Source organism: Canis aureus, chromosome 31 (genome assembly GCF_053574225.1).
Source record: "Canis aureus isolate CA01 chromosome 31, VMU_Caureus_v.1.0, whole genome shotgun sequence".
Lineage (NCBI taxonomy): Eukaryota > Metazoa > Chordata > Mammalia > Carnivora > Canidae > Canis > Canis aureus.
Genome location: NC_135641.1, coordinates 43,781,222 through 43,796,012, shown reverse-complemented (window position 1 = coordinate 43,796,012; position 14,791 = coordinate 43,781,222). Strand labels below are relative to the sequence as shown.

The 14,791-nt window shown below is 36.4% G+C and overlaps 1 protein-coding gene across 6 annotated transcripts in view; it reads right to left on the bottom strand.

Moving 5' to 3' along the window:
• NAALADL2 (N-acetylated alpha-linked acidic dipeptidase like 2) overlaps window positions 1-14,791 on the bottom strand; it is a 1,263,364-nt gene that overhangs the window by 501,314 nt on the left and 747,259 nt on the right. For all 6 annotated transcript variants that reach the window (XM_077880384.1, XM_077880385.1, XM_077880381.1 and 3 more), the window contains one exon: window positions 3,992-4,265. In XM_077880384.1, coding sequence (XP_077736510.1) covers window positions 3,992-4,265 — 274 coding nt within the window. The remainder of the gene's footprint in view (window positions 1-3,991; window positions 4,266-14,791) is intronic.

The following is a 14,791-nucleotide window of genomic DNA, read 5'->3' as shown; positions in this document are numbered from 1 at the left end:
GCAAGCTGACTTTTGTTTGAAACTATTAAAAGAGAAAGACAAAGGTTTCCTCGCTATGAGAAAATAGACAGCTGATTTTAAGAACCTGGAGGATTGCAAGCAGCTTTTTCTTTATCTTTTTCTTTATTTTTTTTCCCCTTTTTAAGACTGCTTGATACAATCCAATATAGTGTTTAGATTTCAGGTGTTAAAAAAAAAATTTCAGGTGTTACACTAAGGCTTGATATTTTATGAGTTGAAATGATTCGTCACTGTGCATTCAAAAACAAAATATTTACTCCTAGTTCCTTTGAGCTTTTAGTTTTCAATTCAAAATCTGATATTGAATGTATTGAACTATGTTGAATATACTTTATTATTTATTCATACTCATTGAATATATTTTATTATTTATTCATACTTAACAAGGCATTTTCCTGTCTCGTGATTACTCTTTGTCACATTAAACACAAGACAAGTAGATTACGTTCAGACAATGTGACATGAAGTTTGTACTTTCACGTCATGACATATAGTTCTCATATTTTAGTTTCTCCCATTTAAATGTGTTTCTTTTATGCCACGTCACTAACACTTTCTGGGTGCTTTCTTCGTGCACTCAGTGCACTCTACTCGGTTTGCATCATTTCATCCCCATGGCAACCAGGGGAGGTACTATCACTGTTCCCCTATACAAATGAGAGCACTGAGGCTTGGAGAACTACAATGACCAACCCACAGTTGTGCAGCTAATTAGGGAGGATGCAACCGTGGGCTCTCTGGGGAACGGGATAATAATAAATGTGTTGAGGACCATCTATCTTAAGCACGGTTAATGAGTTGTTGAAAATAAGTCTCGCCATAAAACTGCATTACTTGCCTTTATTCTCAGACACAAAATAATACTTAACAGAAATTCCCAAATCTATAAAGTGTATTAAAGTGAAAACAAATTCTCTGTTCAAAAATATAAACACGGTGGACTCAAATCTCACCGGCCTCTATTAAATATTAATCGTTTCCTTTGCCTTTCTGCATCTGGGTGGGTTTCACAGAGGACAAAAGAGATAATTGCACAGAAATTATATAAGGCCATATATTCTTTTTATAAAACTGACTAGGCATTGTCAGCACTCACTACCAGTGTCTTTAACAGTACGATGACATTATAGTTGATATCTAACTTTTAGTAAAAGTATAAATCACTGTTTATTCCCTGAAGCTAACCTCACTCATGCTAAATTATTTATGGATCCATTTTAATATGTATTTTGCATGTGACAGGACAACTCTCCTTAGGACCCCTTTCCTGACCCACCTGTCATTATGACGGGGTAAACAATGTCACCTTTCTAGCGCACAATGAATTACAAAGAAGTTGCAAAGTACACCATCCATCATGCTGGCACTAAGTAGGTTTTCGAAGTAGATCTCAGAGATCACAAATGCTGTTTAGACCGTTACCAGAAAGCAAAAATTGGAAGCTTATACAAAGTGGTCATATGATGAATGGACATGACAGCTCTTCAAAGAGAAGGGGCACTCCTCTTCCACAAATAACCTTGTCAAAAGCAAAAGTAGTGGGGAGCCTTGCTGGCAGTCAGACCAGAATAATTTACGCACTTGTTAATGGCTCAGCCTGATAGAAATTCATGCAAATACAATGTACTCAAAATCAAAAAGTAGGTATGTCTGAATCATCAGCAGCAACCTCTCAAGCTTGATTTTAATTAAGAACGGTCTGAAGAGATACGGAAAATCACCCACATTCTATTAGTTAGAATATGTGAGTTTTAATGGCACATCAGTCTAGAACATGTATATGAAATATATGCAAATATTCTACATGCATATAAAATAGTCACCTAGAAATTGCTTTGCTTTTGAAAGTCATAATGCATGGCTTGAGCTTTTAAAAAATCAACATCAATAAATTTATTGATATAAATATTTAAATTATTATGTACTTAGTATATTAGATTTGAATTATTTATATGATCCCGAAAATAGTTATCGTTAGTGTCTTCATCTAATTCGCACGGTTGATTTCTCAAATTTTGTTCTTCAAATACAAGGTGTTTGTGTTATCCATAATTGCATTTTAGTTCCTTTAACACTGCTCCCCTTTAGTTAGGCCTATATTTCAAACCTAAAATCTATTTCTACATTGACAGCTACGTTCATTTTTCCCTTTTAAAGCTTCTTCAAATCTTTGTCAATACTTCTTTATTAAAAACAACAGACTTACAGTATTTGTAAGTGGCGGACGGTCCCAAAATGACTTACGTCTTCGTGGGCATTTAAGTAGTTCTATGATTCTGCAGTAGACTTTGGTTTCTTTTAGAAGAAACCACGAAAATTCAAACATTTATGACTGGTAAGATAAATGTGTAGAAAACTCTCAGAGATGTAGCTACAGGGGAACATAGAAAACCAACCCAATTGCCCAGGGGATTAGTAGAGGGCCATGCTGAGGAAAAGAGGGACACAGTTGCGATTTCATGGTTTTTCCATATCTCCTGGGTCAAGGAATAATAAATAATTTGCCAGAGCAAACTGAAAAGCAAATAAATGGGGGTGATTCCAGAGACCGACTTGAGCTCCTGGGGTTTTTATTGTTGATCTGTGTTTGGGACATGTTTTGTTTTAAGGCCCATTGATTACTGTGCTGAACCAATGGGAGTTAAGAGGGTGCTGGAAATGTGTGGGGCCAAAGAAGCTTTGGGAGACCAGAGCTTCTGAACCAACAAAAGAAGGCTGGTGGGCTCCCTCCCATCATTGCTATCAGAAACAGTATCTATTAATCAAATCAAGTTACACGAGTCCCATCTTACAAATATTACACACATCTAATATTGTATTAGCTTTTAACCAATCGTAAGGCTTTCCATGGCAGTGGTTATTATGCACTAAAAGTCAGAGGATGACCCACTGGAATACGAGCGACGCTGAACCACCAGTAAAAGAACTCTCCCACCCTTCCAACAACTAGAAATCAAACAAACCACAAAAGCAAGATTGTATCTGTGAAGTCACTTCAAATAATTTAAATATTTAATATATTAATCAGAGCTAATACAAGAGAGTCTTACAAAGCTGTGCCAATAATCAACAACAATCAGAAACATGGTATTATTCCATTTGTCTCAAAGGAGGCAATCGAAAGGCTTGTAAAAAAAATAACTAAATGTGTGTATTAAAAAGGTATTTTTACATGGAGACAGAAAATGCGCCTTTAATAAAGGAAAGATGGCCAATTACTTGTTGTATCTAACTGGTATATTGTCTCTACTGTGGGCCAGGCTCTGTCCTCCCAGGTTTCATATATCACCTAGTTTAATTTTCAGAATCACTTTATAAAGTTGGCACTATTATTATCCCCATCACGGAAATGAGGGAACTCAGCCCTAGATGGGTAAGTGGCAGTGGGTAACTAGGGACTCAAGATTTGAAGCTAGGCTGTGTGGCCCAGGAAGCCACGCACGTCAGCTCCAAGCCAAAAGAACTGGCTAAGCCAGAAAAAGTAAAGCACCTGGCCCCTTTTCTCCTGGGTTTTCCACCAAGAAGGCAGAAACCTTGTATTTCAAACCCTAAATCTGTGAATAGTCACATCTATTTTACACTTCTTGTCTGCGCACCCAACCTCGAACACAACCCGCCTCCGTTTCTATTCCTTCTGTCCGATCATCAGTCCATTAAAATCTGCCTCCTCAAGAACCCAAGAAGGAGATGAACTTGTCCGATCCCAACCTGGCAAAATGTGAATGACTCAGTCACACGTTCAACACGTTCGAATTAAATTCTTCCGACGTGTTTTCGCTTTCAAAATATGACAAGACAACAAGGTCAGGCGATCCCAATCATCCTTCCCCTTCCCTGGCACCTCCACGCTGAGGCCATTTAATGGTTACTTTCTCATGCTGCATCTTGCCAGGGAGTTCAATTTAGATGAAAGCTGTTGTTTTCTAATTCCATTTCACTGTAAAATGACAGAGACAAATGGTCGTATTACCTCGAGAGCTCCTTTGGCAGAATAGGCTGCGTATGAGTAGAGCAGGTCTTGGCCGCCGCGCGTCCTGGCTTCCTCGCTGCAGGGCCGGCCGCTAGGATGGAGGCATTGGCCACTGCTGCTCAGAGTCACAGAGCTGGCCCCCGGGCCTGGCAGGTTGAACAGCACAGAGTAATTCACAAACTGTACGTCTTCTAGGCCCAAAGCAGTCCAATGAGTCTTGATCTTCTTTGAAATCTCTGTGTCATCTTCACTTTTATACAGTTGTACCAAATTTCTGAAAGAAATTAAAAAAAACACACACACTCTAAAAAAAAAAAAAACAAAAAAACCGAAAAATATTCTGTTGAGTTATAACCATTGAATATATGAACCATTAGGAATAGATGCAGGGTATGAAGGATGAATGGGGACAGGACACCAGGCAAGAAACACAGTTTGTTGGAGGTGATGAGCCTGCAGAGAAATTACACCGAATCAAAGCAGAATGAATTAAGTTCTTAAATTAAGAACTAATAAAGCACGATGGGATTGCAGGGGAAAAGAGTGATTAACGCCAACTGGTTCTTTTATTAGTTCTGATCTTTCTATGGATATCAACATAATCCATTTAAAACTCAGTTCCAAAATTAGGAGTCGTGCCGGTGGAGACAGTTTTGTACTGCGATTAGTGTGATTCCATATAGAGCTATGTGATGAATCTATAATTATTGCTTTTTAAAATGATACAGAGAGGACACTTTTGATACAATTACATGCCAGATTTCATGAGACTATGAGCACGATGATATGCAATAAAATCTGTATATCATGGCAAAACCAACCACAGATTATCAAATCAATAAGAAATTAATTTTTGTGTGTACTTGCTGTAGTCCATATATTTGTTCCCACGCCTCTTCTGAAATCCAAAGAAAGGGAGACAGAACATAAAGACTCCTAACTCTGCGAAACGAACTAGGGGTGGTGGAAGGGGAGGAGGGCGGGGGGTGGGGGTGAATGGGTGATGGGCACTGAGGTGGGCACTTGACAGAATGAGCACTGGGTGTTATTCTCTATGTTGACAAATTGAACACCAATAAAAAATAAATTTATAAAAAAAAATCCAAAGACACTTTTTGTCAGTGACGTTTTTTGCTTATGACATCCTAGAAGCCAAAGATATTTGTAAAAAAAATATATGTGTGTGTGTATATATATATATATATATATATATATATATGAACAGAACATAGAATAAATTGGACATGGGAAATTTAAAAATAATAATCCAGTAACATTTGTTTTGGGCTGGGATGCAAAGGGACCAGTTTCTTTTTTGGCAAAAAAAAAAAAAAAAAAAAAAATAAGGATCTTCTTTAAAAAAAAAAAAAAAAAGGATCTTCTTATAAGAACTTTATTGCTATCCAAAAAATTGGCTAAATGAATATTACCTAACTGGATAGTATGTTTTTTTTGGCTCATCCCATTATTTTTCTCACACATACTTGATTCTTTATGACCTTATTTATTCAATAACCCCCAAATGAAACACATCTGGAAAACGAATATGGAATATCCGCATCGGGAAAAAATACATAATATGATAGTGTAGAAAAGCATTACTGGAGACAAAAAAATAAGGCTGTTGACACAGCTAAAAGCAAGAAAATGCAATAATAAATAATTTCCCAATTTTTTCTCAGTTATTTTTCTTTTTTTATGATTTATTTATTTATTCATGAGAGACACAGGGAGAGAGGCAGAGACACAGGCAGAGGGAGAAGCAGGCTCCCTGCGGGGAGCCCGATGTGGAACTTGATCCCGGGATCCTGGAGTCACAACGTGAGCTGAAGGCAGATGCTCAACCACTGAGCCACCCAGGTGCCCCTCTCAGAGTTATTTCTATTTTTTTTCTTAATAATGTATTTTGACAATGATCAATGCCATGCAAATGTTATGAAAGAGCTGATTGAAAGAAGTTCAGTTTATATTCCAAATAAGACCGGTCTGCCTTTCGGTTTTGCGTGTGTGTGTTTGGCAGGAGAGCCTTTTTGAATCATTGACAAATAAAATTTTATATATTTAAAGCGTACAATACTATTTGATCTATATGTACACTATGAAATTATGACAATCAAATGAGCACATACATGACTTCAGCAGCTACCTTTATGTGTGTTGTGTGTGTTGAGCACATCTAGGATCTCCTCTGTTAGCAAATTTGAAGTATACAATGGAGAATTATTTTTTTAATGGAGTATTATTAACTGTAGTCACCAGGCTGTACGTAGATCCTCAAAAATTATCCATCTTATAGCTGAAGGCTTATCTCCCCTGGACCAGCTTCTCTCCCTTTGCCTCATCCCCAGTCGGTTGGTAACTCTGGTTCTACTCTGTTACGGTGAGTGTGTTTGTTGGGTTCTTTTCTGCTTACACACGTAAGTGATGCTCTGCAGTATCTTTCTCAGTCTCTGTGCTATTGCACGTATCCTCTGAGATATCTACGTTATCCCAGAAGGCGTGATCTCTTTTTTTTTCAAGGTTGAAAAATATTCCACTGCACATCCATCCCACGTTTTCTTTATCCAGTCGTTCATCCGAGCACTTGGGTTGTCTTCATACTTAGGGTATTGTGAATAATGGGGCAATGAACACAAATGCAAATATCTCTTCTAGATACTAATTTAATTTCCTTTGGATACATACCCAGGAATGGATTGCTAGATCATATGATGGTTCTAGTTTTAATTTTTGAGGAACATCTATACTCTTTTCCATAATGGCTATACCAGTGTAGATTCCCACTATCTGTGGACAAAAGTTATCTTTCCTTTACATCCCCACCAGCATGTTTTGTTGTATTTTTTTTATTTTTTTTTTTAGTAATAGACATCCTAACAGGTGTAAGGTGATATCCTGTGGTTTTGCTTTGTATTCCCTGATGATTAGTGATGTTGAGCACCTCTCACATATCAGTTGGCCATTTGTATATTCTTTTTGAGAAATGTCTATTCAGATCCTTTGCTCATTTTTTAATTGGACTATTTGCACAGCTTTTTTTTTGGCTACTGTATAAATTTATACAATTTATAATTGTATAAATTCCTTAGAACCCCTTGTCAAACATATGTTGTATAAATATTTTTGTTCAATCCACAGGTTCTTTTCATTTTCTTTGTTGTTTCCTTTGCTGTGCAGAAGCTTTTTAGTTTGAGGTAGGCTCATTTGTTTATTTTTGCTATGTTGCCTTTGCTTTTGTTGTCATATCAGTAAAAAAAAAAAAAAAAAATAGCTGCAAGGACCAATGTCAAGAAATATTCCTTTTCTTCTAGTTCCTGGTCAGCCTGCAGCACCCTTGCAGTGGTGGTGATATTGGTATCTGAGGTATGAGCACCCACAGAGCGACCACAAAGCCAGGGTCTAGAGTATAGGCACTTAAAGAGTGACAGTGGCTCCCGAGCTCCAGAGCTCTGGTAAGCCCACAGCAGTAGTGGCTCTGGCGCCTGAGCCTCAGGCATATACAGAGTGTCAGCTATGTCCAAGCCTGAATTATGGGGACACGTAGAGCAGCCAAGGCTCTAGGTTTGGGGAATGTGCCTGGGTGGGATGTGGAGGCGGCTGTGGTCCAATGGATTGTGCGATAGTAGCTCTTTCCAGTAAAAGAGGGGCATGGTAGCATCTCCCTCTCCTTGGAATCTGCAGCAGCCTCTGATTACCTCAGGGATGGAAGCTGTTGGCGTCCTCCGAGGAGCAGGCCACTGAAGCTTGTACCAACGAACATCATGGGGTCTCCACGGTGAACCTATGGGGAGTCTGTGGCTGAGGCCCTCAAAGGCAAAGACTGCTCGAGTCCTCCACGGAGTAGGCCACTGGGAACCACGGTGGCATCTGCTGCATGGTTGATACCAACAGCCTCTACCTTTCTTCCTGGCTCCTAACCATTTCTGGATGTCTCAGCTAAGCTGATCGCCGCAATCCTTTCTGTACAGTTAATTCCCATCTCTGGCTCCAGTGTGTTGCTGTATATTCTTAAGTGGACTCTTGAGCCCTCCCACAGCTATTTGGATTCTTGGATAGTTAACTGTTATTTCTGGGGAGATGAAGATTGGTATATCCTACTCCCTCATCTAGGTCTCTATCCTGTTCTTTTGTTCCTTTACCTGATTTCCGTACCCCCGTCCTCTTACTTTAGTGCTACTAAAATTCTCTCTGCACTACTTGGGATAGGACAGGTAAACTGAGTTGAAACTTAGTTTGAAGAGAAAGTTATTTAGAAAAACGTATCAAGAGCATTCTTTTGTAATATGCATAGAGTTGCAGAATGCATATTTATGCAAATTTATCTGTATACGGTCAAAAGTCATAGAAATAAAGAAATGTCAATTAATTAGGTTTTTTTTTTTTCCTCTTTTACCCAGTTAATTGATGAGTTGAATCCATCCAAGAGTATGTACAATTTTTAATCTGCCATTTGTTTTGCTGGTCTCAGTTCCAAAGTGCTTTATGGTATAAGCAACTCAAAAAAACATTAAATTCTTCAAGGTGCATATGCTATACAAGACGGCCTTAAAAAGTAAACCAAATACTTCTTTAAGGAGCTCCACGGAAGAAGTAGTAATATGTCCCAATGCTGGATAATTTCTAAGTATTATTAAGCACTAAGCTAAAATTCCTGAGGAGAGGATATCTACATTCTCTACCTCATTATGAATTAGTATATGTGTTGTGTATTATAATTTCATTTTTTAATATTATGAACAAATTTAATATATAAAGAACATATAGCATATAAAAAGTATAAATAATAATGAAGGAACAACCTAACTTATGAAATACAATATCTCTGATATTATTGAGGTCCCCTCAGTACTCTTTATTCCATCACTTAGTTTGGCCTCCTAGGGTAACTGCCCCCCAAAATCTGATTTTTTTTTGTTTCTCATTGTCTTCTGTGTGTAGATTTAATATTTATGTACGCATATGGCCTTAACAATTCACTCCTTCTTTTTTATTGACACTTTTTTCCAAAGATTGATTGATTGATTGATTGATTCATGAGAGACACAGAGAGTGAGAGAGGCAGAGACACAGGCAGAGGGAGAAGCAGGCTCCCTGCGGGGAGCCCGACATGGGACTCGATCCCAGGATGGTAGGATCATGACCTGAGCCAAACCCAAGCCCAACTGCTGAGCCACCCAGGCATCCCTCACCCTTTATTTTTGAATGCTCGCTTTTATATAATTGGCAGTTATTATATGTGCTCATTTTTTCCAGCTTTATTGAGATAAAATTGGTATCAAACATTGTATGAGTTTAAAGTGTTCAACATGTTAATTTGATGCACTTATAATTTCAAAATGATTCCCACGGTAGTGTTAGCTAATATCTCTGCACATCACACAACTATCATTTCTTTTCTGTATTGAGAACATTTAACATCTAGCCTCTTAGCAACTTACGGCATGGTGATTATAGTTAATATAAAGTATTCTTTTGTGATGTGCTTTTTTCACTTACTCTTAGACTTCTGAAATTCCTCATTTGTTTATTGATTTCTGAGATAAGTATTTTAAAATTGTTCCCAGCTTTCCATTATTATAAAAGAATGAAGTTATAATATAAGTAAGAGAGGAAGATAATAAATCATTAGCTAAACTATTTTCTTTTTTAAAAGCAGAAAATAGACACAATTGGAAAATAACTAACACACAGAAGTAACTTAAAAAAAATATGAGAACATCACAGCTCGATGTGAATCAGCTTTCTATGAACACGTGGATGATAGAATTCTTTCTTGGTCTCCCATATCCTCTCCCTGCCCAGTGCTTCCTTCATGCCTTGTAGGTCAACATTTGGACTTTTATCAAGTCCCATGGTTCCTCGTTGTTTTAGGTTCAGTCAGTGGGAAAGGCATGAGAAGAGCCATTGCCCCCTGGACCTCTTCTTCCTCCATTGAAGGGCACTGGAATAAATTAATAAATGAAGGAGCATTCTTGTTCATATTTCCTGACAGACGTACCAAAGAGTTTCTCTAGCCAAGGAGGGCATATACCTGTACTAGTAAGACATGCCAACATGCTTTTATTTATTTATATTCAAGATTTATTTACTTACACCTGACGTGGTCCTTGAACTCACGAGCCTGAGATCAAGAGTCATGTGCTCTGTGGAAGAGTTCTGGTTATATTCCTATCTGCTCTGCATGGAAGTTCTGATCCCTCCATCCCTCACCAACACTTGATTTATTTTATTTTATATTTCTGCCAACATGGTGGGTGTGGAATTGTATATCATTACTTGTTTAACTCAAAGGTACCATTACTGGGTTGGAGGGTAGGCTATGTAATTTTACAAAACATTTTATACCACAAGCATTATTGAAGAGGTCCTATTTTCATTATATCTAATTTTTGCTAACCAATGAACATAAAATTACATACCAAGATAGCTTTCAGATATTTTTCCATAATTATTTTTTTTTCTTTTATTTATTTATGATAGTCACACAGAGAAAGAGAGAGGCAGAGACATAGGCAGAGGGAGAAGCAGGCTCCATGCACCGGGAGCCCGACGTGGGATTCGATCCGGGGTCTCCAGGATCATGCCCTGGGCCAAAGGCAGGTGCCAAACCACTGCGCCACCCAGGGATCCCCTCCATAATTATTAATAAGGATATTTTCATGTATTATTGAGCTATCTATGTTCTCCTTTCTGGGCTGTGACTCTGTATTTTGCCTATATTTATACAAGTTTTTCTATATTCTGGAAAATTCTTTTTAGGTCATTTATGACACTTTGTTCTACCAGTTTTGGGCTACTCTTTAATTTTCAATGTCTTATGACAAACAGAAGTTTATCATTTCAATGTACACAATTTTAACACGGTGCAATGGTCTGTACACTTTCTTGATGGGCTGAAGAAATCTTTGTCAAACTCGAGGTAATAAAATGATTCTCATTTTTTCCCTAAAGTTTTAAGTAACTTGTTTTTAAACATTTTGATGTCTCCCTGGAATGTGTTTGTGTCTATTGGGGGTGGGGAATGAGGTGGGAATTCAATATAACTTTTTTCCCCATATAAATAACCCGTCTAGTGCCCTTGATCATATTCTTCACCAACGTGCAATGACACATCTGTCATTTATGGGTTTTCATGGGTGTGTGGGTCTGTCAGGGCTCCCCAGTCAATTCCATCAGTCTTTTTGATCCATCTCCATTATAATATGCTATTTTAATTAGTTTTATTTTCTAATACATGTTAATATCCAAATGGCAATTCCTCCTACTTACGCTTCCTTACGAACATCTTCACTATCCTTTCTCTTCCATACTAATAATGGAATGAGCTTATCAATTTCCTTGTCAAGATTGTGTCTGGAATTACTCTGAGACTGAAGATCAATTTGAGGAGAAATGTCATCCTTATAATAACATAAATAAGTCCTTAATAAATCAAGCACCAGTAAATGCTAACACAAGTTGTTTTAAAATTAAAATATTTTTTCTGCTTATTGCTGGTACATAGGGATCCTATTCTGTTCTATCAAATAATCCTAAATTCCATTATTAAATATAATATTCTTCAAGTTTTCTACATAAAAATTATGTGATAAGCAAATAATGAAGGTTTTATTACCTCCTTTCTAGTCACTTATAGATGTCATTACTTTTTTTTTATTACTAAGAAGGTTAAAGTCTCCAGAAAATATCTAATAAAATATTTAATAAGGTGTGACAGTGGTCATCTATTTCATATTCCAAATATTAGGTTAAAGATGTTCCTCCCTTTCTTATTTTGATAAAAGATGTCTTATGAATTAATATTAAATTTTATCATAAATTCTGATGCATTTATTAAGAATCATATTATTCTTTTCTTTAATATGATGGATTACAGTAATTGATGTTTTAGCATTCAAACTTGAATTCCTAAGTTTAACTTTTACTTAGAACGCATTATAATTTTTGTCTATTACATGATTTATTTTGCCAACATTTTGTTTATAATTTTCATGTCTATTTTTAGAAATGAAGGTGGTAGACAATGTTCCTCTCAGGCATCATTTCTGTCTGATTTTGGCGTGAAGTTATATAAACCTCATAAAATGAGATAGAAGGTGTTCCTCTTGGTTTGTTCTCTGGGAGAGCTTGAATATTATTATAATTTTTGAAAGATAGGAATTTTCCTAAACTAAACATTGTCTGTACTTGGTGCTACGTTTTGGTCCCCTTGGGGATTTCTTTTACTACTCTGTTAGCTCAGGATCATAGTGTTTTAAAGGAAGTTTATTATAATGTATACAGTATCTGTGTGTTTTTCAGGGTATTTATTTTTAAATACTACCCAAGCCAGAAAGGCTAATTCGAGTACCCAGCTTATATGTAAGACATGATTTCTTTGTAAGTACTGATCACTATTCCCACAACATCCAAGCAGGGAAATCTGCAAAAGCAGTTAAGAATTATGATCCATGTTCATATTTTCTCCTGCAGACCTATAACATAGATAATTTATTCAAAATTGATTGATGTGATATCATTTTGTACATTACCCAACCTGATAGAAATTATTTAAATCTTGTATATTATGATGGTTGACTGGATTTAAGGGAAAATGAAACCCCTTCATAGTAATCTGAAGAGAACCACTATATCTATATCTATCTATATCTATATTCATAATAAATGATATCCTGAAAAACGTTAACAAAGTTTTTGTATACGTATGGCTATAAAATCACTGATCTTTTAAAAAATGATAGAGGGAACACTATTTTTAATAAATATTACTCAATGGGGCATCTGGGGGGCTCAGTGATTGAGCATCTTCCTTTGGCTCAGGTTGTGATCCTGGGGTCCCCAGATCGAGTCTCGCATCAGGCTCCTCGCAAAGAGCCTGCTTCTCCCTCTATGTCTCTGCTTCTTTCTGTGTCTCTCATGAATAAATAAAATCTTAAAAAATAATAATAAAATAAATATTACCTAACGGTCCAAATCATTAATAAGTTAATAAATACTTGTTCAAATCCAATTTTTCTAAGATTACTTCTTAATTCTGTTCCCTTTGAAACTATATTTTAAATTTGTCAAATTATTTATAATGATCTTCCCCCCAAAAAAAGGCTTAAGTAGGCTATGAGAGTTCCATGTTCTGAAATTATGTAATCTTTAAATCTAGATTGTTCTAATTAAGTCAGTGCCCATTAACAAAAAGTCTTATTGATACAAATGTCTTAATCAAAGTATTCTAGTCAGTAATCATTTCTAACTCACTTAGAATATTAACATGCTTAAATTTTATTAAGACTTTCCATCATTTTTCTTAACCTTTTCTCCCCCACAATAGGTATTTTGGTATTTATGGTGAACAGTTCTGTTATAATCGGGTATTTTGCTATATTCAAAGACAAATGTTATTAAGTAATTAACTGCGATGTAATCTCAATTTACTAATTCCAGAGAAAGCTGCAAAAACAAGAAGTGTGTCACCTAAAATCACAAGGTATTTGACAGAAATTTTACTTTGCCTTAATTTTTAAAATAAGAGTTTCCATGGGCCAGTAGTCTTGGCAGGCAGCATAATGAACTGTCATGCCTGAGACTTGAATTTGGAAGTTTTGCATTAGCATTCCTTTGGCCAGTGGAGACTGGAAATGGGAGGATTTTGGCTTTGGTAGGCAAAATTCTGTTTATATCAATGTTCAACACCTGCTACTGGATGAGCCACAGAGCAACAGCGATGTTAGAATTGGAGGAAGCGATGCATGTAGCATTCCTAGTACCAGAGCGAGTGCCAAGATTACGTTGTAAATGAATGGCGAAAGAAAACATCTAAAGAAACATAACCAGCAGAGAAAAACCCAGCACGTTTACTGAAAGTTCACTGAGACTTTATTACGTGTGTATAGAATAACATACACACACACAAGCACTGCTGCTATACCAAAAAAATAAGAAATGTCCTTAAAGTTATTATCTGAAATGTAGTAAAAGTCTTTGAATTTTTTACTCTATGTGTAGAGTGAATTTAAACACTAAAGCGTGTCCTGTGAAATTCTCCCACTTGTCTCATTGCTCTTCAAGGGGCAAACACTGATCTGCTTTCTGTCACTCTAGCTTAAATTTCATTTCTTAGAACTTTATGTAGATTCATATAATAGTACTGAATTTTGTCTGGCTTTATTCACTCAGCGTGCTTTCTGAGATTTATCCATGTTGTTTTACGTATCGATGATGCACTTTTTTTTGGATGCACTTTTTTTATTGCTGTTTTCCATCTGATGGAAATATTTATTCATTCACATTAATGGACAATGAGGTTAGTTCCATTTTTTTTTTGACTATTGCAAATAAAGTTACTATGAGCATTAAAAATAACTAAATAAACACTAAAGCATGAACTGATTTTTTTTATCTCTCAATTTTGCTTTGGGAAATATAAAGACTAAAACACACGGTAAAATTCTATCATCACACATAACATCAAGAAATTAAGTGGGTAGGAGAAAGCAGCAGCATCCTCTCACCTTCCTTGCCAGCCAGCCACTAGCATCATGTAAAATGATTACGCGCTCAACTATTTCTTACCTTCTAGAATAACATACTAATTGTAAATCATGTACTGGGTATATATTATTAGGACTGAAAATATTGTGCAGACTCATTACACAAAAAAAATACCTACTGTCACCATTTTATAACAAAGGAAATTGAAAACCAGGTAATGCAAGCAAGATGGAAAATGTTCCAGATTAAATATGTCAGACTTTTACTGTACTACATTGTATTTCAGATATCCACCCTAAGCTAAGTAGTTTAGCT